Source organism: Leucoraja erinacea, chromosome 4 (genome assembly GCF_028641065.1).
Source record: "Leucoraja erinacea ecotype New England chromosome 4, Leri_hhj_1, whole genome shotgun sequence".
Lineage (NCBI taxonomy): Eukaryota > Metazoa > Chordata > Chondrichthyes > Rajiformes > Rajidae > Leucoraja > Leucoraja erinaceus.
Genome location: NC_073380.1, coordinates 12212622 through 12239541, shown reverse-complemented (window position 1 = coordinate 12239541; position 26920 = coordinate 12212622). Strand labels below are relative to the sequence as shown.

At 41.7% G+C, this 26920-nt stretch overlaps 1 protein-coding gene across 5 annotated transcripts in view; it reads left to right on the top strand.

Moving 5' to 3' along the window:
- The window catches only part of virma (vir like m6A methyltransferase associated), a 66277-nt gene that overhangs the window by 13219 nt on the left and 26138 nt on the right, over nucleotides 1-26920 (top strand). For 4 of the 5 annotated variants that reach the window (XM_055633676.1, XM_055633673.1, XM_055633675.1 and 1 more), the window contains exons 5-19: nucleotides 991-1213; nucleotides 2346-2465; nucleotides 3675-3914; nucleotides 5969-7118; nucleotides 7963-8439; nucleotides 11940-12094; nucleotides 13004-13086; nucleotides 14630-14732; nucleotides 16960-17504; nucleotides 18143-18378; nucleotides 19535-19787; nucleotides 21192-21409; nucleotides 22946-23078; nucleotides 25624-25776; nucleotides 26669-26829. In XM_055633676.1, the coding sequence (XP_055489651.1) occupies nucleotides 991-1213; nucleotides 2346-2465; nucleotides 3675-3914; nucleotides 5969-7118; nucleotides 7963-8439; nucleotides 11940-12094; nucleotides 13004-13086; nucleotides 14630-14732; nucleotides 16960-17504; nucleotides 18143-18378; nucleotides 19535-19787; nucleotides 21192-21409; nucleotides 22946-23078; nucleotides 25624-25776; nucleotides 26669-26829 (4250 nt within the window). The remainder of the gene's footprint in view (nucleotides 1-990; nucleotides 1214-2345; nucleotides 2466-3674; nucleotides 3915-5968; nucleotides 7119-7962; nucleotides 8440-11939; nucleotides 12095-13003; nucleotides 13087-14629; nucleotides 14733-16959; nucleotides 17505-18142; nucleotides 18379-19534; nucleotides 19788-21191; nucleotides 21410-22945; nucleotides 23079-25623; nucleotides 25777-26668; nucleotides 26830-26920) is intronic. The other variant, XM_055633674.1, reaches the window with a different exon arrangement.

Genomic DNA, 26920 nt, shown 5'->3' with positions numbered 1-26920 from the left:
TTCTTCCTCATCTCAGTCATAAATGGCCTTACCCTTATACTTAAACTGTGACCCCTGGTTTTGGACTCCCCCAACATGGGGAACAATTTTCCTGTCCAATCCCTTAAGAATTGTATATGTTTCTATAAGATCCCTTCTCGTCTTAAATTTACTGGGCTGCTTTATGCTACTTTTGTCCATTTCCAGTTTCAAAAAGAGCTCCCGAAATCATTGTAAATTTTGTGGAAACTCGTGCTATAGCATTAACAAAAAATAATGCTGAAAAGGGGGTATCAGACCTACAAATACTGAGCAGACTACTAAGAAATGAGTTGGCATTTAAAGAACTTGAATAGCAGCCACAGCACAGCGGTTGGAAAGGTTACACTAAAGAGAAGGTGAAAGGGCAGATTTGTCCTTTGGTTGTGGTAGTGTAACCTGGTAGGATAGTTGGTAGTGTAACCTGATCTTGAAATATTGGCCCAACCGACCCTTGTGCTACAATTCGTACAATGTTAGCGTGTGTCACGGTGGCACAGCGGTAGAGTTGCTACCTTGGACCCGGGTTTGATCCTGACTATGGGTGCGGTCTGTAGGGAGTTTGTACGTTCTCCCCGTGATCTGCATGGGTTTTCTCCGAGATCTTCGGCTTCCTCCCACACTCCAAAGACGTACAGGTTATTAGGTTAATTGGCTTGGTAAATGTAAAAATTGTCCCTAGTGGGTGTAGGATAGTATTAATATGCGGGGATCGCTGGTCAGCCTGGACCCGGTGGACCAATAGACAATAGGTGCAGGAGTAGGCCATTTGTCCCTTCGAGCCAGCACCGCCATTCACTGTGATCATGGCTGATCATCCACACTCAGTACCCCTACTCCCGAAGGGCCTGTTTCCGCGCTGTACCTCTAAACTGAATGAACTAAAAAGTATGTTTGGAAAAGAGGTGGGGTGCGATTCTGCTCAGCCGTTACTCAAATGAGTTTGTTTTCAACGTTACTTAATTCCCACAGGTCAATACAGACGGAATTGTCCTGAAAGGTTGGTACAACTGCCTAACCTTGGCAATTTACGGGACTGTCGATCGTGTGATAAGTCACGACCGAGACTCCCCCCCTCCACCACCACCACCACCACCTCCTCCACAGCAGCAGCTGCCGCAACAGCAACAAGTCCAGCAGCAGCAACACCAGCTGCAGCAGCAGCAACCAGCTCTTAAACGGACTGTAAAACATGGTAAGGATTGATTTTAAAATATGTCGGGGCGTGTGTGGTTTTTTTTTTGTTACTTCATGTCTGACGTTCTGTTTAAGAATCAATGATTACACACACTGCATGGTGTGGTATTGAGGCATTTAGATGTATAGCCTGAAGTTTGTTTCCCTTTTTCCCATGACTCTCAGTGTGAAGAAAGGTCTCAACCCAAAACATCATTAATTCCTTTTATCCAGAAATGCTGTTGGACCCGCTGAATTACTCCAGCTTTTTGTGACTCTCTGGAGTTTGTTATGGTCGTTTGGGATAAATTATGTGATCTCAGTGGTAGTGATAATTTGTATGTAGTTTTGTTATCTCTGACTTATTTGGAACCTTTAAAATGAGTAGCCCGAAGTTGATTTTTTGTTGTTGCTGCATTTGCTAACTTGAAACATAATCTGTGTCGCTGTTTGGGGAAGAGATTATAAAGTGCAGGAGATTTATAAGAATTTTTACAAGCTATTTGGGACAGCATGGTGGAGCAAAGTTCGAGTTTCTGCCTTAGCTCCAGAGACCCAGGTGCTGTCTGTACGGAGTTCGTATGTTCTCTCTGTGATCTGCATGGGTTTTCTCCGGATGCCCCGGTCTCCTCTCACATGCCTAAGATGTACAGGTTTGTAGGTTAATTGGCTTGGTATCATTGTAAATTATCCCGAATGTGTGGAGAATAGTGTTAGGGTGCAGGGATCACTGGTCGGCGCGGACTCGCTGGGCCGAAGGTCCTGTTTCATGCTGTCTCTAAACTAAACTAAGTTCATACAGTAGGAAAAAATGCTGGAGAAACTCAGTGGGTGAGGCAGAGCGAAGGAATAGGTGACGTTTCGGGTGAAGAAGGGTCTCGATTCGAAACGTCACCTATTCCTTCGCTCCAAAGATGCTGCCTCACCCGCTGAGTTTCTCCAGCATTTTTGTCTACCTTTGATTTTTCTAGCATCTGCAGTTCTTTAAGTTAATACAGTACTTTGTTGTGCTACAGTTTTTATTCACTGTGTAAGCTATTTTCGGATTTACAGTGATTTAGCAATGTTTAAAATAGAAGCTGCCTATTTTGTTTCTTGTTAGTGCTGTCTTGCTTAATTTGTTTTCTGGGTACATTTGTTTATACCTTTAGATTGGGATAAGGATGATCAATTTAATGAAAATCCCCCAAGACCACAGCCAAGGGGACCTCGAACACCCCCGGGCCCCCCTCCTCCTGATGACGATGAAGAGGAAACATTACCTCAGACTGGTAAAGTAAAATAATTCAGTGTTGTTATCAACCATATTCAATACTGGTACCTATAATTTAAATCCAAATCAAAGATGTGCTGCCATAAATTGTTGGTAAATTCCCTTGGAATTTGTTTCCTAATCATGGATTTATAATGGAACTATATTTTGAAGTTCAATGCTCTTTCATGAGTGGTATGAGTAAAGTTCTATCCCATATCTGGCATCGTGGTTGCTGATGTTATGGTGTATAATTGTACAAGACATTGGCTGATGGGGTATAGTGTTCGGTTTGGTCACCCAGCCATAGGAAAGATGTCATTAAGTTAGAAGTGAGTGCAGAAAATACTTGCAATGATGTTGCCAAGATATCGCTCAAGTGCAAAGATGATTTGGCTTTGAGATACAACGCGGAAACAAGCCCACCGAGTCCGAACAAACCGGCGATCCCCGCACGCTAACACTATCCTACACACACCAGGGACAATTTGCATTTATACCAAGCCAATTAACCTACAAACCTGTACGTCTTTGGAGTGTGGGAAGATCTTGGCGAAAACCCACGCATGTCACAGGGAGAATGTACAGACAAACACCCATAATCGGGATTGAACCCAGGTCCCTGGCACTGTAAGGCAGCAACTCTAGTGCTTTATATCAATGTTGCCTGAACAGGATTAAAACCTTGTTAAATTTGGCTGGGAGGATGTTTCCCTTAGTTGAGATTGTGCAGGAAAAAGCATTGAAATAAAGGTCAACCATGATCCTATTATGGATCAGGCTTGAAGGGGCTAAAATGTCTTATAATTCTGTCATGGCATCATAGAGCATGGACGAGGGCCTTGCAGCCCAACTTGCCCGCGCCGACCAAGATTCCCCATCTACGCTAGTACCACCTGCCTGCATTTAGCCCATATCCATCTAAAATGCTCCTATCTATGCACTTGTTTGTTAAATTGTTTCTTAAATGTTGTTATAGTACCGGCCTCAATTACCTCCTCTGGCAGCTTGTTGCAGACACCCACCACACACTGTGATAAAACTGCCCCTCTGGGTCCTATTAAATTTTTCCCCTCTTACCTTATCTATCGACATATTTAAAGGGAATAGTTTTGCACCATTGCAAATTTAATTTTAAGAAAACAATTTTGTTATTGATGTTTTTGGAAGTTTTGTGATTAAATTCAAAGTTCTTCTCATGAAAACTTGGAACGATTTATTGTTTCAGTAGCTGCGGATAAAGCGGATGAAAGCGAACAAAGGGAGGATTACTTTGAACCCATTTCTCCAGATCGTTCTTCAACTCAGCAAGAGGCGCAGTTTTCTGAAGGTGAAGAGGAGGAGGAACCTCCAGATGATGAAGATGACGATGAGGAGGAGGATGCAGCAGAAGCGGAAGATGAAGACGAGCGCACTGTGGAAAGTATTGAAGAGGAAGATGATGTAGAGGAGGAAGTAGAAGTTGATGGTATGTTTCAGTTCAGTTTATTGTCATGTGTACCGAGATACAGTGAAAAGCTTTTGTTGCGTGCTAACCAGCTAGCAGAAAGACAATAAATGATTGCAAGTGAGCCATTCGCAGTGCACAGATGCATGATAAGGGATTAACTTTTAGTGCATGGTAAAGCCAGTAAAATCCAATCAAAGATAGTCCGAGGATCCCCGATGAGGTGGATAGGAGTTCAGAACTGCTCTCTGGTTGTGGGAAGATGGTTCAGTTGCCTGATAACAGCTGGTAAGAAACTGTCCCTGAATCTGGGGGTGTGCGTTTTCACACTTTGATATCTTTTGCCCGATGCGAGAGGGGAGAAGAGGGAGTGGCCAGGGTGAGACTCGTCCTTGATTATGCTGCCGGCCTTGCTGAGGCAGCATGAGGAATAAATGGAGTCAACGGAAGGATGGTTGGTTTGTGTGATGGTTTGGGCTGCGTCCACAATTTGTTGCGATTTCTTGCGGTTTTGGAATTGCGCTGTTCCCAAACCAAGCTGTGATGCATCTGTAGAATTTGGTGAGGGTTGTCTTTGTAAAAAATTATAACCCCCTGTTCAAAAGAAAGTCTGGTTATGTTATTGAAAAATAAAGTTAGCATGTGTAGGAAATTTTTATATTCAACGGAATTTATGAACGGGGGTAGGGGGAGCTGCCTTCAACTTTAAGAGCGTTGGAGCTGCTAAATTGGTTTGTTACTCGGCTTTAAAAAATAAATTCATAAACCTTTTGCTACACATACCCAACTGCAGTAATCACATTTTATAGACTTGATGCCTTGTCTGTTCAGTTAGTTTATTGTCACATGTGCTGAGGTGTAAATGGGGTAAATGGAAGGAAGGTTGGTTTGTGTAGGTGAGGCAGCTCCATAGATGCTGCCTCACCCGCTGAGTTTCTCCAGCATTTTTGTCTACCTTCGATTTTCCAGCACCTGCAGTTCCTTCTTAAACAGGTTGGTTTATGTGTTGGTCTGGGCAGCGTCCACAATTTGCCGCAATTTCTTGTGGTCTAGGATGGAGCTGTTCCCAAACCAAGCTGTGATGCATCCCGATGAAATGATTTCTATGGCGCACCTGTAGACGTTGTTGAGGGTTGTTGGAGACATGCTGAACTTCCTGAGCCTTCTGAGGAAGTAGAGGTGTTGGTGTGGTAATGATGTGTGCTAACATGATATAAAAAAGACCAGTCCAAGGGAAAGGGTAATTTGATGTTATTTTGTCTATCCCATTTTGGCTTCTGTACCTGCTTGATATCATGGCAGCTGCAACCCAGCTCTACTCACCCCATGGGTTTCTCTAGGGTACAAGCTCACTGGCTAGTGATCATTGTATGGAGAAATCTCCCAGCTGGGAGAGGGGGGGGGGGGGGGGGGCTGTTGCATCTCAACCTTTTGGAGCTGGTCCTTCCAATCCCCAGAAAAGCTTGCATTCATTGCTGAGTGACTGTACTGCTTGCCCCATTCTGCCCAGCGCTCACAGGCAGCCTCTCTACAATGAGCTATCAAGTGATTCATTCCCGGGGCGAACAACAGTGGAGGACAGGGGTGACGACGGCACTGGGCCTGTACTCACTGGCGTTCAGAAGGATGAGGGGGTACCTCATTGAAACGAATAGTGAACGGCCTGGATAGAGTGGATGAGCAGAGGGTGTTTCCACTAGTGGGAGAGTCTAGGACCACAGGGCACAGCCTCAGAATTAAAGGGCATTCCTTTTGGAAGGAGATGAAGAGGAATTTCTTTAGTCAGAGGGTGGTGAATCTGTGAAATTCATTGCCACAGAAGGCTGTGGAGGCCAAGTCAATGGATATTTGTAAGACTGAGATTGACAAATTCTTGATTAGTAAGAGTGTCGGGGATTTTGGGGAGCAGACAGCAGAATGGGGTTGAGGGAAAGATAGATCTGCCACGATTGAATGGCGAAGTAGACTTAATGGGCCAAATGGCCACATTCCGTTCCTCAAACTTAAGTACTCATTGTGATAATTGAAACTTAAGTGAAAAAGATTATAATTGTTTCTGTGTTTTTATTTTGTAGAAGATGATGGGTATGAACAAATATCCAGTGATGAAGATGGAATTGCAGATCTGGAACGTGAAAATTATAAATTGAGCTTTGAGCTTGAGTACACTGTTGAAGATCTGGCCTCTGTGCCTCCCATTGCATATGACACTTACGACCGAGAGATAGGACCCCCTTTATATTTTAATCCTCCCTATAGGACTAAATATGAGAATGAAATGGCGAGGCTGAAGGAGCTTGACCTAGAGAAAGCAGGCATGGGAAATATGGATGCTGCAGTTAAGTTAAAGGAACTTCTTGAACTCTACAAAGATGATAGGGGTGCCAAATGGGTAATGGCTTTGGAAGAGATACCGGGTTTACTCGTTAAAGGTTTAAGTTATGTTCAGCTATTTGAGCGTGATCAGGACCATCTAAAACAACTTGTGGACTGGACATTGGATGCTTTAAGCCTTCACACAGCGATAACACAGCCCATAGCGTTGAATTTAAGGCAGCTTAAGGCTGGGACAAAGCTTGTTTCATCCTTGGCTGAATGTGGGTCTGAAGGAGTTTCAGCCCTTTCAGAGGCAGGCATCATTGACCGACTCTTTGTTCTGCTGTTTGCAGAGCACATGTCGTCTTCATTAAAGCTAAACACGCTTAAAGCTCTGGATAGCGTGATTAGCATCACGGAAGGGATGGAAGAGTTCTTGAATGCCAAAGTAGAGGAGCAGGGAAAAAGTGGGTATCAAAGATTAATGGAGCTAATACTGACTGACCAAACAGTGAGAGTGGTGACTGCTGGCAGTGCTATAGTTCAGAAGTGCCACTTCTATGAGATTGTATCCGATCTGGAAAAGATGGCCTCACAGCTGGCGGAAAGTACTCCCGTCCCGTCTAATGTCCATGAGGCTGATCATGATGCTAATTCTGGGCGAGAGAAAGGAAGTAAAGATAACGACGAAGGGGACATGGAGACTGCCACAGATTTGGACCGTTTGTTGGAAGCTTCGAACATTAGTGAAGTGGAAGTGGAAAAACTTGTAAGCATTCTCGATGAACTTCTGCAATTGTTGGAAGCCGCACCTTATTCAATGATACAACCACCTGTTAAGTCATTTCCAACAGCAGCTCGCATCACAGGTCCTCCAGAAAGGGATGATCCTGCACCGTCGCTGTTAAGGTAAGTTTTTTTTTTTATAAAAAGGGTATGCTAAAAATTTAATTAGATTTTAATTTGTTTCGTTTGGAGATGCAGTGCGGAAACAGGCCCTTTGGCCCACTGAGTCCGCACCGACCAATGATCCCCAACGCTAACACTATCCTACACACACTCGGGACAATTTACAATTATACTGAGCCAATGAACCTACAAATCTGAAGGTCTTTGGAGTGTGGGAGGCAACCCACGCAGGTCACGGGGAGAATGTACAAACAACCACCCGTAGTCAGGATCGAGCCCGGATCTCTGACGCTGTCAGGTAACAACTCTACCACCGTGCCACCCAGTTAATTTGAGATTCTGGATTGCTGGGAAGGCAATTGCGTTTGAGAAAAGAGTGGTGAAACGTCTGCATGAATTACGTAAGCTCATCGTATAATGGGACCGTACCTCAGTATGGGCGCTCCATTGATTCTCCGGCAACTGATGGTCCGGCAACTCCTTTAATCCGGACACAATTCCAACAGCGTTGCATGTGGCGCATGTTATTTCAGGATTCCCCCAGCCCTGAAGGGGTTTATTGTTTACTACATTGTTAATTGCTGATCCTTTACATTTCTTGCAGGCGATGGTGATTTAGAGACATGGGAGTGGTATGATTAGTGAGTGTATTAGAGGTGTATTATTGAATAATTATTTTGTGGCCTCGGTTGGTGCTGCAAAATGAATAACCCGGCACGGCTCTGGAACCAAGGGTGCCGGAAAATCGATGGTGCACCTGTCCTCATTTACAATTAGAACTGCTGATTGAAAGTCGTATAATTATTTCAAGATGTAGAAGTCTGAATGTTTAATTTTCTTGCAGGTACCTTAACAGCTGTCATTTTCTGGAATCGCTCGCCCTCCTTCTGTCTATCCCTGCAACCAACGCACATCCGGGTCTGCTGCAAGCCATTAAAGACTTGATTAAGTTTCTAATTCAGATACAAAATGGTCTTCTGTTCCTGAGTGCAGAGTACGAAGTGACAAATCTGCTGATCCGGGCCTTGTCTCAGACTCTTGATCAAGACCCAGAGGATGGTGGCAATGACGAAACATTGGCCATATGGCTGTTGTACTCGCTACAGGCATTGCAGTACGTTTCTGAACTTTTTGATTACTTGAATCGAGGTTTGGCGCTTGAGGAAACCGACCGTGCAGACATACTAGGAACTCTACACAGCCTCTACCTGGTTACCTTCCATCCAATTGGAAGAAGTGCTGTGGCCCACGTGCTACACCTGGACAAAAATCTTTCAAGTCTCATTACGCTAATGGAACACTATTCCAAAGAACTTTTGGGGTAAAGTATCTTTTTTTAATGAATCACTATGTACCCAGTGTACCACACGCATGCTTATTCTGAGGATTCTATTTCCACGGTTTGGAAAGGCCTTGATAGAGTGGATGTGGAGAGGATGTTTTCACGTGGGAGAGTCCAGGGCCCGTGGTCATAGCCTCAGAATTCAAGGACGTTTCTTTAGGTAGGAGATGAGGAGGAATTTCTTTAGTCTGAGGGTGGTGAATCTGTGGAATTCTTTGCCACAGAAGGCTGTGGAGTCCGTCAATTAATATTTTTAAGGCAGAGATAGATAGATTCTTGATTTGTCCGGTTGTCAGGGGTTATGGGGAGAAGGCAGGAGAATGGGGTAGGAGAGAGAGATCGATCAGCCACGATAGGGGAGAGACAATGCCTTTGCCTTCTATCACAGTGAGGATGAGATTCACTGTGATGGGTGTTTGTGTTAATTGTGTGTCTTGGGTTTTTTTTTTCTTGTTGTATGACTGCAGAACTTCATTTGAGGTTCAAATGCCAATAAACGGTATTGTATTGAATGGTGGAATAGACAATGGGTCGAATGGCCTAATTCTGCACCCATCACTTATTTAAAAGATTTTCTCAAACCTTTAGCCTGGATTTTAAATCATAAACGTAGTTTGGTTGGGGTAGTTGTTTTGTACAAGGGTTTTTGCTGTTGTGATATTCATAAGTCTTGAACATTCAGTGGTTATTAATGGTGTGTTTGCCAAATTTGTGTTCTTTTGATTTCCTTCCTTTACTTGGCAAAATACAAAGTGCTGGAGGAACTCAGTGGGTCAAGCAGCTTCTCTGGAGATCATGGATGGGTGGCGTTTTGGGTCGGGACCATTCTTCAGATTGTGCTGTGTAAATGCACTTAACCATTGCCCAAGATGAATGGGTGTGTTTCAAAATATCATTACTGACAATTAGGGTTGTGGTAGAGTTGCTGCCTTACAGCGCTTGTTTCCGCGCTGTATCTCTAAACTAAACTAAACATCATTTAAATGATCAATCGTCCTGTGAGTGTCCTATCTCCACTTAGGCTGCAAAGGCCTTGACTTTGGGGTCAAGGGGAATTCGATTCCTGTCTTTGCTTTGTATTGTAACATCTGACATGATATCAATGCAAAACACAAAATTCTGGAGTAACTCAGAGGGTACAGGGATGCTGCCTGACCCACTGAGTTACTCCAGCATTTTGTGACTTTCCATGGTAAACTAGCATCTGCAGTTCCTTGTTTCTACAAGATATCTATGCACCTGTTCTGGGAATGAATATTTAGCCCACATTCTGTTGAATCAAAGTTGTTTCTAGGTCCGGAGAAGACTGTAAATATAAAAGTAATTGTAAACAAGAATAAGCAGCATTCTGGTAATTTATTTGCAAATTTATGCTATGGAGTGAATGCTTTTGGAGAAGTTTATTAAATAAATTAAGTGAAGCAGTTTATTAAAATATTATTGAAATTCTTGTGTTATAGGAAATGGAAATGAATGTGTTTGCATATGACAGAAAACAAGTTTTTTGTTAAAGATGCTAATGAAAATTTAAATTCTGGTTTGGAATATTTGAGTGAGAATCTGATAGAGGAACTCGGCGAGTCAAGCAGTATCTGTGGAGAGAAATGGGCAGTTGGCGTTTCAGGCCGGGATTTTTCATCAGCTTGGATGAAGGATCCTGACGCGAAACATCAATTGTACATTTCCTTCCACAGGTTGCTTGACCTACTGAGTACCTCCGGTAGATTGCTTGTTAATATCTCCTTCCAATTAGGAACTCTGAAACCTCACAGATGCTCCCCCAACGCATCCGTTCCCTTCCCGTAGCCCCCACGGGAGGCGTGGTCCTCCAACTCAAGCCTGTCCCGAACGTAAATTCCAGCACTCCCCTGCCTCCCTCAGCAGTGCTCTTTTAAAAAAAAAATTCCTATTGCACTTGCCCTGTGCATTGCAATAGCAATTCGCCCTCCCCAGCTAGTCGAGCCATTGTGACGTCATCAGTTGAAGCTGGTCGTTTTAAATTCAATAGACAATAATAGACAATAGGTGCAAGAGTAGGCTATTTGGCCCTTCGAGCCAGCACCGCCATTCAATGTGATCATGGCTGATTATCCCCAATCAGTACCCCGTTCCTGCCTTCTCCCCATATCCCCTGACTCCGCTATTTTTTTAGAGCCCTACCTAGCTCTCTCTTGAAAGCATCCAGAGAACCTGCCTCCACTGCCCTCTGAAGCAGAGAATTCCACAATTCAAAGTCTTCTGATTTTTAAAAAAAAACTATAATCAATAATGAGTCGAGAAATATAGCATAACATGTTCAGTGAAGGCGGTCTCTGCCTAGTGGGGTAAGATGTGAATCAGAATATGTAAAAATCTTGTGAAAGGTGGCATTTTAAAAGCTTTAAGCGCAAATAACGTGTCAAAAATAGGACGAAAAATCTTCAGTGAGACTGATCACTGCTAGCCGAGCCATCGTGATGTCATCAGTTGATGCTGGCTGTTTTAATTTCAAAGTCTTTTGACTTTTTTACTTTTAAGCAGAAATGAGTTGAGAAATAAAGCATAAAATGTTCAGTGAAGGTGCTCTTGGCCTCGAGGGGAAAAATGCAATAGTTACCGCGTGGTGTTTTTGCGAAGATGTAAAGACGACAACCACACACACACACACACACACACACACACACACACACACACACACACACACACACACACACACACACACACACACACACACACACACACACACAATTAGAATTAGAATTGCCTTTATTGTCATTCAGACCTTACGGTCTGAACGAAATTTCGTGCCTGCAGTCATACATACAATAATAAACAACAATAAACACAAATTAACATCCACCACAGTGAGTCCTCCAAGCACCTCCTCACTGTAGTGGAGGGAAAAATCTTAGGGCTGCAGTCTCTTCCCTCCTCTTCTCCCTCTGCGCTGACATTTTTTATGTAGACGTGGATGATTGGTGATCTGTGGACAATTCATCGGCTTTGAAGACTCTTAGCAAAGATTATGCAACTGTCTGGTTATTATAATTGCTATTAATTTCTATTTCCTCCACCTCCATTTTCATTAGACAGAGGGTGGTGAATCTGTGGAATTCATTGCCCCAGATGGCTGTGGAGGCCAGCCAATGGATATTTTTTAGGCACAGGTAGATATTGATTAGTACAGGTGCCAGGGGTTATGAAGAGAAGGTCGGAGAACGGGGTTAGGAGGAAGAGATAGATCCGCCATGATTGAATGGCGGAGTAGACTTAATGGGCCGAATAGCCTAATTCTGCTCCTATCACTTATGAACATTCCATGCATCCATCCACTCTCAGCCTAGTAGTGTTTGCAATAAATAAGACTAGTTAAGTGCAGAATTTGTGGATTCCAAACTTCTGAAATGGAGAAACAAATTATTGGTACTAATTGTAGTGATTAGTACCAATTTTTCAATTTGTGTGTAATGTGATGCATATCAATTTATTTCAAATTCCAGGGATACAAAGTCAAGAAAATCAGTTGCGTGCAATTATGCATGCATGCTTATTTTGCTAACAGTGCAGTCCACCCACGATGGACAAATGCTGGAGCAGCATTCAGCTGGGCTGCTGAGACTCTGCAAAGCTGACGACACCAACCCCAAACTTCAGGGTAAGATCATTCGAATCATTTTCTCTCAACACATTCTCTACGTTCTCTCCAGAGATGCTGAGTAGCTCCAGCTTTTTGTGTCCATCTTCGATATACATGTTTGATGCTGAATCATGTTCTTAACTTTGTAGAAGCTTATATGGGTGGGTTGGGTGGCCTTGCTGTTAACACCACCTCTTCCCTGGCCATCAGCACAGGGGTTCAATACTATCACGTGTGCAAATGCGCAGTGAAATTATTTTCCTACAAACAGTCCAGTAAAGTATTGTATAGGATTGTCTGAAGAAGGGTCTCGACCCGAAACCTCACCCATTCCTTCTCTCCAATTATGCTGCCTGTCCCGCTGAGTTACTCCAGCATTTTGTGTCTATCTTCCAGTAAAGTATTGCCCTACCCAAGCACATCCCGATTAGCAAAGCATACAGAAATAGTCTACTGAGTCCGCATGCATGAGATGCCATGTTTTGGCGCCATTTTCAGAGTCCAGTCCGCACTCTAGTTCTCGTGAGCATTGCCCATTCCAGACAAGCCCCAGGGCAAGTCAAGGCTGCGTGCACAGACCCCAGCTCTACTTTTGAGGAAAAAATAGTTATAGCCATACAACAAAGTCTTTCTAGTTCAGCATCTGTGATGTTATAATATGGCACTGTATGTATGCAATCTAATGTTGTCTTAAGAATCTTTACATATTATGTTTTAAAGTTAGCACGAATTTACATTAGATTGTGATTTTTAACCAGTCTATTGGACTGAAGCTACCCAAAATAGTCTTGTACCGCATCTAACAATAAACTTAATTTAAACATTTGTAATGTTTTGGGAAATACTAAACATAAGTTGCAGAATGTACGAGTTTAGGAATCCTATATCAGGTGATATATTTTTCCTTCAATTGTTCTTGATTTTTAGAATTAAGTAAATGGGTGGAGCCCCTGAAAAATCTGAAGTTTGAAATAAATTGTATTCCTACACTTCTTGAATATATCAAACAGGTGAGTTGCATGTTAGATGTCTGTTTTCTATAGCTCATTCATAAAAATTGCAGCGATGGTTCCACTATATTTTCATTTTGTTTTTATTTATCGATAAACCAATTATGAAGTTATACGTTATGGAAACAGGCCCAACCCATCCATCCCCACCCAACAAGTTGCCCAAGTGAACTTCAACCAGTGCTTCTAGAGCTGCACGCTAGTAATCCTCCTGAAATCTAAGGAGAAACTATTCCTGGATTTTTAGTTTAAACTTTTAAGTGCGATTGCATATTAACTGAAAAAAACAGTAGATAATTAAGATTAAACATTGAGTACATACCTAAGTCACGTTTGTATTTACAAAGGCACTGAAATTTGTAGACAAGGAGCTAGTCTAACTAGTTCATATGTGGTTGTATCCTACATTTAATTAAACGGCTTTAATCATGCTTACCCATCCTGTTCTATTGCCTTTCATCTGACTATCCAATCCAACGTTAATTGTTGACGCTCATTTTGCCATAACTTTAAGTGAATTCCAAGTTTATTTTCTCTTTTAAATCTTAGCATTTAATGAGTTGCCTCATTCCAAGTTCTTAGCTATGGAAAAAAAACATGGTTCAATCTATCTGATCCGTACCAAAAAATAACTAGTTTCAAGTAGGATAACATTAAGATAACACTGGTTACATTTTTGAGTAGTTGTTATACAGATGGGAAATATTTGGAGGAAGCTAAAAGCATTAATACCCTGCAAAACAAAGTATTTAGCTGTGACATGTAATGTGATAATATAGTATCATTCATTAATTCATTGATAGTACTGTTAAGGACTGTTTAGGCCATTCTTGTAACTATGCAACCAATAAAATATGAAACCGACAATTCAGTCCAGGAACAAGCCAAGCAGGGATCACTGTTTTTGTACGGATATGTTGCAGTGGATAAAGGCCCTCGACAGCACACTGAGTCTACGCCATCCAACAATCGCCCGTATATTAGTTCTATCCTATACGCACCAGGGACAATTTACACAAGCCAATAAGCCAACAAACCACGTCTTTGGAATGTGGGAGGAAACTGGAGCACCTGGAGAAAACCCACGAGGTTACAGGGAGAACATGCAAACTCTGCAGAGACAGCACTAGTCAGGATCGAACTCGGGTCTCTGGCACTAAGGCAGCAAATCCACCGCTGCACCACTGTGCCTCCCCTAAAGTGTTTAAATAAGGTTGATGGTCATGGTTGGTAAAGTGGAGAACTGTGAACAAGACTGCTGGATATAATTAAAAAGGCCACCGCATGAATCCACAGAATAAGAGGTTTGGAGAATTCAGTATTTTAACCGAGTGTTTACAATTTGGTTTGTTAATCTGCGAAGTGATTGCTTTCCAAGGAAAAATTGTCATTATCAGTGATATTTAAAACATTTTTTTAATCAGATGTATAGATGATAGTTATCAGATGATAAATTCTTTCAATTATCTGCCAGATCAGATTAAAATGATTTAGCCTAAGCATTTTCATATTTAGCGTAACCAGTTTCATCTTGTGTTTTCAGAACCTGGATAATTTGACCATTCAGATGACTCAGGAAGGTGCTGGATTAACCTCTGCTCTACGTGTTCTTTGCCATATTGCCTGCCCCCCTACACCCCTTGAAGGTATGATACTTGATCACAGCGATAAAATGGTATTAATAAAAAAAAAAAAATAAATTGCTGGACGGACTCATTTGTGAGCAACATTTGTGGGCGATATGTCTCGATCCAAAATGTCGCCTATTCCTTCTCTCCAGAGATGCTGCCTGACCTGCTGAGTTATTCCAGCATTTTGTGTCTATCTTCCCTATATCAGGACTAAGAGTGCAAAGGCATGATAGCTAGTTATCTGGTGTAGGAAAGAACTACAGATGCTGGTCGACACAAAATGGTCGAAGGGTCGACACAAAATGCTGGAGTAATTCAACGAGACAGGCAGCATCTCTGGGGAGAAGGAATGGGCGACTTTTCCGGTCAAGACCCTTCTTCAGATGGTTATCTTCCATCCTCACTCTCAGGCCTTATGCAATACCTTGACTTAATGGCAAGTTGCTCTTCCCCTCACATATGATACTTGATCCACGGATATTCAGCGGTTTGTGATTTGCACTAAATCTCAATATTATCTGTCCATTTTGTCTTTTCATAGAATGGTAATTATGTTTCAATATACTGTTTACTACAGCTGATTTTACCTCTTTAAAAGCATAACAATTTTAATCTATCTCAACTTCCAAAAAAAATATTTTACATAGAGCACAGAATCATTTAATATGAAGTAGATAGTATATTTACTCACATTCCTTGGAATTGTGGATTATTACATGGATAGGATGGGATACGGGACAAATGCGAGCAGATGGAACTTGCTTAGATGGATTATCATAAACATAGAAAATAGGTGGAGGAGTAGGCCATTCAGCCCTTCCGAGTCAGCACCGCCATTCAATATGATCATCCAAAATCAGTACCCCGTTCCTGTATTTTCCCCATATCCCTTGATGCTGTTAGCTATAAGAGCTCAATCTAACTCTCTCTTGAAAACTTCCAGTGAATCCATTGCCTTCTGTGGCAGAGAATTCCAGAGATTCACAACTCTCTGGATGAAAATGGTTTTTCTTCATCTCAGTCCTAAATGGCTTACCCCTTATTCTTAAACTGTGACCCCTGGTTCTGGATTCCGCCAACATCAGGAACATTTTTCCTGCATCGAGCCTGTCCAATCCTTAAGAATTTTATATGTTACTACAAGATCCCCTCTCATCCTTCTAAACTCCAGTGAATACAAGCCCAGTCGATCCATTCTTTCCTCATATGTCAGTCCCGCCATCCCGGGAATTAACCTGGCGAACCTACGCTGCACTCCCTCAATAGCAAGAATGTCCTTCCTCAAATTAGGAGACCAAAACTGCACACAATACTCCAGGTGTGGTCTCACCAGGGCCCTGTACAACTGCAGTAGGACCTCCTTGCTCCTAAACTCAAATTGTCTCACAATGAAGGCCAACATGCCATTAGCTTTCTTCACTACCTGCTGTTCCCTCGTCCAAACCGTTAATATATATTGTAAATAACGGGTCCCAGCACTGAACCTTGCGGCATCCCGCTAGTCACTGCCTGCCATTCTGAAAAGGACCCGTTAATTCCTACTCTTTGTTTCCTGTCTGCCAACCAGTTCTCTATCCATATCAATACCCAGCCCCAAATACCATGTGCTCTAATTTTGCACACTGATCTCTTGTGTGGGACCTTGTCAAAGGCTTTTTGACAGCCCAGGTACACCACATCCACTGGCTCTCTGATCAATGCCTTGAGCTTCACCACTATCGTGGTGACATTGTTGCCAAAGAAAAGCAAGGTCCCATTGATACTGAAGAAGGGTTGAAGAAGGGTTTCGGCCCGAAACGTTGCCTATTTCCTTCGCTCCATAGATGCTGCTGCACCCGCTGAGTTTCTCCAGCTTTTTTGTGTACCTCCCATTGATACTCATTTGTTTAGCACCTTGTGGTGTAAAAAAAATCTTTCAGACTAAATTTCATTATAAAAGCAAGTAGTTTTTTTTTACGTGTTCTATCTTCCTGGTAACTGCAGACAACATCCTTTAAAAGTCTTTAAGAGATGAAAGTTCAAAGTCAAATGTTGTTTGCAATGGCTTCATTTGCACTGGCACCAGAGAGGCTGTGATTTAACGCTTGCTGCAATAAATATATCTGTACATAAAATTATGAGATTCTAACTAAGTGGCTTTTAAAATGGGTTCGAGTCACATTCAATAATGGTAATGTCGTGAGTAAAAAGATAATTTTTCTTTCAACAAGCTATGTGATTGACTTTTATTTTTTTTCACTAGGTCAGCAGAAAGATCTTAAATGGAACCTTGCCGTTATTCAATTGTTTTCAGCAGAAGGAATGGACATCTTTATTCGGATTCTGCAAAAGCTAAACAGCGTCCTAATACTGCCCTGGAGGTTACATGCCAATATGGGAACGACATTACAGAGGATTATGATCCTGTCCATTACAAGATGTACCCTTTCTCTCTTGAAGGCAATGTTGACAGAACTTCTGAGAGGAGGGTCGTTTGAATTTAAAGATGTTCGTATTCCTACTGTTTTGGCCACCCTCCATATGGTCCTTTGCTCCATCCCTTTGTCTGGTCGACTGGATGACGAAGAACAAAAGATTCAAAATGACATAGTTGATGTTCTGCTTACATTTACTCAAGGCGTCAATGAACAGGTCGCTTATTCTGAAGAGTCCCTGGCAAACAACACGTGGTCGCTAATGTTGAAGGAAGTCCTTTCCTTTGTACTGAAAACCCCAGAAGGATTTTTCTCGGGAATGTTACTGCTTTCAGAACTTTTGCCCTTTCCATTGCCCATGCAAACAACACAGGTGAGATTAGTATCAGAACTTGCTGTGCAATGTCAAGTAATATTTGAACACTCTTCAAAGGTCATTTTAGGTGACGCAGCAGTCGTGTTACTGCCGTACAGCACCAGAGAATCAGGTTCGATCCTGACTAAGGGTGCTGTCTGTATAGAGTTTATGTTCTCCCTGTGACCGTGTGGATTTTTTCTGGGTGCTCCGGTTTCCTCCCACGCTCCAAAGACACGCAGGTTTGTATGTTAATTGGCTTCTGTAAATTGTAAATTGCCCCTAGTGTGTAGGATGGTGATCTCTAGTCCGCGCGGACTAGGTGTGCCAAAGGACCTGTTTCCCACCTGAATCTCTTTTAGACTTTAATCTAAATACCAACTATATGGGAATGATCTGATGACTAGAAAATCTCTGATGCCTAGCCCACTAAACAAGATTCATTTCAAATGAAGTCAATATTTGAAACATTGGTCAAAAAGCATGAATCTGCAGATGCTGTAAGTCCAAAAATAAAACCAGAAAACGCTGCCTATACTCATCAGGTGAGACAGTATCTGTCATGGGAGACGGAGTTTTAGTAACCCTCTTTTTTAAAATGTGTTAATTTAAAAAAAAATTAATACCTTTTGATTTGTGTTTTTTTAATTTGACAGCCGATTTCAGCAGAAGGCATGGCTGTTGCACTGAATACCCGAAAACTGTGGAGCATTCACCTTCAAATCCAGGCCAAGTTTTTGCAAGAGATAGTACGTTCTAGCTTCGGATCTACGTGCCAGCCTTTACAGCAGCTTCTCCGGCGTGTGTGCATGCAACTCTGTGATCTGGCTTCTCCCACAGCACTGCTCATCCTGAGAACTGTGTTAGATCTGATTATTGAAGAAATAAGCAGGTAATTTGTTTTTTTAAGTGCTCCGTGTGATTTATGGTGGTGTCACCTTTGTGCTTTGTTCATGAAAAGCTGCTAAGGAATATATTTTTTTAAATTCTGAAAAAATAATTTGGATTTCCAAGACAAAAGAGAAGGGCCACGTTTATTTGCTCAAGGTCAGCACAATTATATTTGTTTTGAGCCTTTTAAGACGGGTAAGGAACAAAAAGACTTGAGTATAGGAGCAGGGAGGTTCTACTGTAGTTTTACAGGGTCTTGGTGAGTCCACACCTGGAGTATTCCGTACAGTTTTGGTCTCTTAATCTGAGGAAAGACATTCTTGCCATAGAGGGAGTACAGAGAAGGTTCACCAGACTGATTTCTGGGATGTCAGGACTTTCATATGAAGAAAGACTGGATAGACTTGCCTTGTACTCGCTAGAATTTAGAAGGTTGAGGGGGGATCTTATACAAACTTACAAAATTCTTAAGGGGTTGGACAGGCTAGATGCAGGAAGATTGTTCCCGATGTTGGGGAAGTCCAGAACAAGGTCACAGTTTAAGGAAAAGGGGGAAATCTTTTAGGACCGAGATGAGGAAAACATTTTTCACACAAGAGAGTGGTGAATCTCTGGAATTCTCTGCCATAGAAGGTAGTTGAGGCCAGTTCATTGGCTATATTTAAGAGGGAGTTAGATGTGGCCCTTGTGGCTAAAGGGATCGGGGGGTATGCAGAGAAGGCAGGTACAGGATACTAAGTTGGATGATCAGCCATGATCATATTGAATAGCGGTGCAGGCTCGAAGGGCCGAATGGCCTACTCCTGCACCTATTTTCTATGTTTCTATTTGTTGCACTAGTTAGTTTATTATTGGCACGTGTACCAGGGTATGATGAAAAGCTTTTGTTTGCGCGTAACCCAGTCACAGAAAAGACTGATTACAATCAAGGTGCTATGATTACACTGACTGATTACAATCAAGCCGTCCACAGTACGCTGATACAGGGCACAACATTTAGTGCAAGGTAAATTAAAGATGAGGTCGAAGAGAGGGCAGGACCACACTCTAGCTGTTGAAAGGACCGTTCAGTTGCCTGATAACAGCTGGAAGTAACTGTCCCTGAAGCTGGAGCGCTTTCAAATAATTAGGTACTCATCATTTTTTTTTCCTCGCAGTCCTGCAGAAGGGAAAGAGAAGACAGTCACTGCTCAGACTGCACGGCTGCTGGCATTACTGGATTCTTTAGCCTCCCATGGAGCTTGTAAGGCTGCTCTCCTACACCTTTTGAGTGGAGCCAGCAAGGGTGATGAGAGGTTTGCAGAAGTATTTCGAGGGATGCTGGAATTGTTACGGACAGCGGTCAACAATGTTCATCATCAGCACTGCGCTGAGTATATTGCTTCTGTTGTGCAGTCCCTCTGTGACCAGGTAGTCTTTTAGTTTAAAAAGTTAAATATTGATTCATTTTTTTAATTTATCCTGCAGATTTAAATATAGATCATTTTTCTTATTGTAGAAAGAAGGAACTGTGTAGAAACAATGAAATGCAAAGATAGAGACAATGTTTTGGAGTAACACAGCGGGTCAGGCAGCATCACTTTCTCCAGAGATGCAGTCTGACCTGCTGAGTTGCTCCAGCACTTTGTGTCTATCCTTTGTCTTATTGTTTGGAAAAGTGCGGAGTTGTCAAAAACCATTACAAATCATTGCCTTCATGCTGCTGCTGTAATGGTGAGCTGGCAGTATTGGCGCATTGGCTGTCAGAACTTAGCACGAGATATATGTCCTTCTAAAATACTTTTTGTTTTCTGTGTTTCTCACAGTGAATCACTGTTCCTTCCGGTTGCAACTATTTTTGTTTTAAAATTAAATCTGTTTTTTCAGCGCCTCACTTGAAGGGGGGAAATAGTTAGATATATTCAAAAGTTATGGGAAGAAGGCAAGAGAATTTGAGAGAGAAAGATGGATCAGTCATGATGGAATGGTGGAGTGGACTCGATGGGACAAATGGGCTAATTCTGCTCCTTTGGAGCATGAACTTATTAATTGATTACAGTATTTATGCTCTGATATCTAGCCCACATGTGTCTTTTCAAAGTAATAAAAATAAAAACCAAGTGCAGTGATTGCAAAAAACATAAATAAAAGTGACGTTTGAAAATACTCAGTGGGTTAAGTTACATCTGTAGAGAGAGAAACAAGTGACATTTTATTTTGATGATCTATATCGGTTATGATGAGTAGTCGTCAATCTGAGGCATGACCTCTCACTGTCGCAATTGCTGCCTGAATTATTGAATATTGGTTTCATTCTTTTTTTTTTTTTTAATCAACCTAAAAGGCTGTTTGAAAAGGTCACCTTTATTCAGTTTCACAGTTGCGTCTGTATGAAGATATAGTGTCCTCTTTGGCAGATGATGGAATACAGGGCTGGAGGAACACAGCTGTTTCTTTGGAGGACATGGATAAGTGACGTGTTCTAACATCGGTCCCAACCTGAAACTTTGCCTATCCATGTCTTCCACAGATGCTGCCTAACCTGCTGAGTTTCTCCAGCACTTTGTGTTCTACACTAGATTCCAGCACCTGCTGTTCCTTGTACCTACATTGAGCTGATACACCCACTAGGGCTCTAATTGCTGGTTCTTCCTAGACCATATCTTTTCAAAATGCATTTGTTAATATAAACGTGGTCATTTATGTGTAGTTATTAGTTAGCCCTTCAATAAGGAGTTAATTTAAGTGTATGGTTTGAAATTACGGCTTTAATGCAAGTGCAAATAAAAGTTTCAATGGTTCTAATGCTCTTTTCATTCCGACCACCCTGTGCAGGACATTTCACTGATCTTGAATAATTCAACTGAGGGATCTGGTTCTGACCTGGAGCAGTTGTCTAATTCCCTGCCAAGTGGAGAATTTCTTTCATCGATTTGTGATACCTTCTTGCAAGCACTGGCTAATAATGACACCACGTTTGCCACAGTTCTTACTTGCCTCAGGACCATGATATTTTTAACGGAACATGAATATGGGTTTTTCTATTTGAAGAGGTAACGAAGCAAATTAAAATATTTGACTTTAATATTCTCAAGCTGCCAATTAAGAAAATGACATGCAGTGGATTTGATGAGTCAACTATCAATGGTGAAGAAATTTATTCAATTTGAATGGATCTGTTATGTAATATTTAAGAACTAAAAATTAACCATATAACCATATATTATAACCAAAAATTATGCTGGTTTTTGTGAAAGATGCACGTTATCCTCTTTGCGTCTATACCTGGCCCATTTGATTACCTTAGAAGATGAGTTTGAATTCCAAAATAGGATGGTGGGTGTATGGACCAAGCTGCCAGAGGAGGTAGTTGAGGCAGGTACTATCTCAATATTTAAGAAACAGTTCGACAGATGCATGGATAGGACAGGTTTGGAGGGATATGGACCAAACGCAGGTAGGTGGGACGAGCGTAGCTGGGATCATTACTTCACATAGTTATACTCTTGCCTATCAGTTATCATCTCATTCTGTCAGTATATCTATGCGTCCTTATAGTTTTCTACATCTCTCAATATTTTTTAGTGCCTGTTCAATATGTTGTCGTCTTTCCCTGAGGTCTTAAATCATATTAATTTTTCTGTAAAATGAGCAGCCTCAACTCATAATTGAGTAGAACTTCTCAATAAACACTCCATGTTGAAAAGATTTATTTAGCTTCTTTCTTTGCTTCTCAACCTCCAACTGCCTCTAATTCTACATTGTTCTACATTTTATCTCTGTTACCTTCTCCCAGCTAACAATGATCTATTCTACATTTTCCTCGATCTCCATTCCCTTTGCCCTGTTTTCACACCTCACACTTCCTTATCCATGTATCCCACCTCCCCCTGACGTCAGTCTGAAGAAGGATCTCAACCCGAAACGTCACCTATTCCTTCTCTCCAGAGATACCACCTGTCCCGCGGAGTTACTCCAGCGTTTGGTGTCTACTAATCCTACATTTCCAATTTTCTTCTTTATCTGTGTCATGTGACATTTCACCCCAGAGAGTTGTGAATTTATGGAATTCCCTGCCACAGAGGGCAGAGGAGGCCAAGTCACTGGATGGATTTAAGAGAGAGTTAGAGCTCCAGGGGCTAGTGGAGTCGAGGGATATGGGGAGAAGGCAGGCACGGGTTATTGATAGGGGACGATCAGCCATGATCACAATAAATGGCAGTGCTGGCTCGAAGGGCTGAATGGCCTCCTCCTGCACCTATTTTCTATGTTTCTATGTCCTATAAGCATTCTGAATCAAATATTGATTGAAAAATGTAAATGAATCTTTTGCATTGTTTGAATGGCATAGACTGCAGCCTGTGTCATTTATGTGGATTTAACAGTTTTTGTGCAGAAGACATAATGATAAATATAACCTAAAGTGTCATTATTTTACCACAATTAGAACTTAATAGTCTTGCTAGCATTTTTTACTTTACCTAAAATTCATGTTTAGATGGCCCATAGTGAAATAATAAATCATGCTAATGCTTAATTTTGAATGTGTAATTAGGTTACATGTTTTTAATTCTTTTTCCTCCAAATAGTGCTTTGAAACAATTTAATAACGCCCTTTACTCTCTGCTAAAACGTGTGGTTCATAATTTCAACAAAGAAATGGCTGAGTTGGCATCCACATTACTGGATTTTCTACGGCAGATCATAAATACAGACAGTTTGGTAAGTGGGAATATATTTTGTTTTACCAATACACCAGCTTTAAAAAAAAGGAATTGCAACAATTGCATTTAGTGTTATGTCCCTATGTGGCATAATGCGTGGGAGTGATTGTTCCTTCCTGTTACTGGAAAATCAGGTTGTATTCTTTGTTTAGAGTTTGGTTTTTTTATTTCAACTCTCGGCACATTTGAAGCATCTTGAATCAGATTGTGCTGGATCAACACAATTTGATTTGCACGGCGTTCGAGCTGCTGCCTCACATTGACACAGACCCAGGTTTGCTATGGGTGCTAGCTGTGCAAGAGTTTGTACATTCTTGTGATCGCGTGGTTTTTTCTGGGTGCTCTGGTTTCCTTCCACACGCCAAAGACATGCAGGTTTGTGGGTTCAGTAAATTGTCCCTAGTGTGTAGGGAGTGGATTCGAAAGTGGAATACCATAGAACTAGTGTGAATGGATGATCTTGTGTGGACTCAGTGGGCCTGTTTCCACGCAATCTCTAAACAGTTAGATTATATCTTGTAAACATAATAGACCTTCAGCCCAGAGACATTAGGTTAGACGAACTAGGTACCAATGACTGACTATGGGAGTGTATAGGGGGTCACCTGAAATGAACGAACTAGGTGCCAATGACTGACTATGGGAGTGTATAGGGGGTCACCTGAAATGAACGGAATTGGGAGTCTGCTGGTTACCACCCGTTGCGTGTAGATCTGGGGACCAAAAAATGGGTGCTAAATAGATGAGTGAGGTACCACTTAAATCCACCACCATGCTGTGCTCACTGCCACGCCTATATCAATAAAACAAACGGCAGACATTTTTCTCATGGAAAAGTCAATGTACATACAGCTGGGGTGTAAACTACCCAAGCGAAATATGAGGTGCTGCTCGTCCAATTTGCGGTGGGACTCGCTCTGGCCATGGAGGAGGCCCGGGACAGAAAGGTCAGATTCGGAATGGGAGAGGGAGTTGAAGTGCTGGGCCACCGGGAGATCAGGTTGGTTAATGCGAACTGTGCGGAGGTGTTGGGCGAAGCGATCGCCGAGCCTGTGCTTGGTCTCACCGATGTAAACCGAAATGTCACCTATTCCTTCGCTCCATGGATGCTGCCTCACCCGCTGAATCTCTCCAGCATTTTTGTCTTATCTTCGATTTTTCCAGCATCTGCACTTCTTTCTTAAACTAACAGATTGCAATTCCAAAGTCTTTTTGAAATGGAGTAGCCACGATAAAAGTCAGTCAGAGAGATCCAGCACCTACCAGGATGCAGTGACGAGCCAAGCAGACTTACATGGTAACTTACATGGCGGTGGGGACAAGCCATTTCGATTTAAAAGCCATTTCGATCTGCAGTTCTTTCTTAAACATCCATTTACTATATCTCTTTCAAAATCCTTGAATAAACTGAACCGTGTCATTACACTAATTCGCAAGGGTTTTCCCAGAAAGTCACTTTTTAACTGTGTGATGTTCCTTGGCTATCTCACCTGAAAATATAATGCCAGATTCCACATATACATGACGAACAACCATCCTTGCATGGCCAACATCAATCTCGGCCCTTCCGCTGTCTGCGCTGTTCTTCTGGTTACCTGGCATCCAGTATTGGAAAATCTTCACCAGATCTCAGAATCTAAATTGACTTACAAGTGAAAAGCAACGAGAGACCTTTCTCATAGTGTATCAATTGGTCAAGCTGCTCTTTGGTCATTAGAATTAGGTGGTAAAGCAGAACTATATAATTTAATGGATTAGCTTGTGACTCTTAATATTGCATGAAATTTGGTTTTGAATGTAATTTTAATGTGACTGTGTTGAGTTTTTATGTTTCTCATGGCTTGTAAATAATACACATTTTAAGTAACAGAAACATTGCTGTGGTGGTGTAGGAGCACTTTATTTCCCCATGGTGAACCCTGGTTCACCTTGATAGGAACAAATATTTATAAAATTGCAAATGAAAATCAGTTTGACGTAAAGATTTGCAGCTGACTAACTGATGAATACGTGGGAATTGCATGCATTCCTAACAGTTCAATTAGCATGCAGTGTTTCTTAAACTACAGGATTTTGAGAATACTGTAATGATGGGAATATTTACTTAAACTATTATAAAACATCACAATAAATAAGGATATTGCTATGTATCTTAGAGTTAATAAAATATAAAACTTACCATTTAAAAACACTCATTTAAACATAGCATTTAATCTATTTAGCAAAAAATCTGTGATATCTATATGTTGTGATTTTTTTTTAATTCATTACATTGAAATTATTAGAGCCAGGTAATCTAAGGTAGAATGAAATAATTGAGAAAATATTGGTCGGTGGGAAAAAAAAGTACTTACCTGGGTTGGTATATTAATTTAATATTTGTAGCAAGGTAATTGCAGATGCTGGTTTAAACCGAAGATAGACACAAAAAGCTGGAGTAACTCAGCAGGACAGGCACCATCTCTGGAGAGAAGGAACGGGTGAAGTTTCGGGTCGAGACCCCTCTAATGTTCCGTTTATTAATGCTTGTAATTGTGTCGCAGGTCAGCTGTGGAGATGAAGGTGGTCCGATGAAGGTTGATGGGCTCCAGACTCTGCGATCTTCAGCACTGAGTGCTGCAGATGTGAAGCAGCTGCTGAAGTGGAAGGAATCCTCTGATGATCATTTGCTGCTTGAACTGGATAAAGTCGTAACGGTATGCACTGGCATTGACAAATTTATCGTTTATCGTTGTCACATGAACCGAGGTTCAGTGAAAAAAAAATTATTGTGAATTCCATTCAGTCCTGTCATGCTATACATGTCCAATCAATCTAGACACAAGTAAGGTCATAAATAATAGGAGCAGAATTAGGCCATTCGCCCATCAAGTCTACTCCACCATTCAATCATGGCTAATCTATCTCTCCCTCCTAACCCAATTCTCCTGCCTTCTCCCCATAACCCCCGACACCCGTACTAATCAAGAATCTACCTGTATCTGCTTTAAAAAATATCCATTGACAGCCTCCACAGCCTTCTGTGGCAAAGAATTCCACAGATTCACCACCCTCTGACTAACAAAATTTGTCCTCGTCTCCTTCCTAAAACAATGTCCTTTAATTCTGAGGCTATGACCTCTAGTCGTAGACTCTCCCACTAGTGGAAACATCCTCCACACATCCACTCTATCCAAGCCTTTCACTATTTGGTACGTTTCAGTGAGGTCCCCCCAAATTCTTCTGAACTAAAGCACAGCAGGTAGTGTAAAAATATCATGAACAGTGCAGAAGATTGAGCTATTGCATTGCAGTTACAGCTGGTGAGAAAGGTAAGATTTTTAAAAAGTGCAAGGGCCACACTAACGTAGACTGGGAGAAGGTGCACTCTTACCTTATGAACGTTCCACTCAGGAGGCTGACCACAGAGACGATATATATTTTGTTAACCAGTGTCTGCAGTTCTTTGTCTCCATTTCAAACTATGTTTTTTTTAATGAAGTGACGCTGATATGAGTATAGTTTTTTTTTTTACAGAGGTCTTCCAAATCATGCATATCAGTCTACTTCGTTATGGATTTGTGAAAATAAATGTTCTTCTTGTCGCAGGAGCTGTGTAAAGAGGATGATAGTTTTGACGCTTTGTTTGAAAACGTTGTTGGGTTGCGACAGATATTGGAAACTAGTCCAGATGTTTTGCCGCCCACTGAACAAGATGTGGAGACTGCCCTTCCGGCTGCTGAACCTCTCCCTGTACAATTTAACAACAGGTAAGTAACACAAATCTATGAAATTTCAATTGGTCTTTTTAGGACAGAATATATGCTCCTCTCTCTGTCTCTGCCCGTCTCTTTCTGTCTC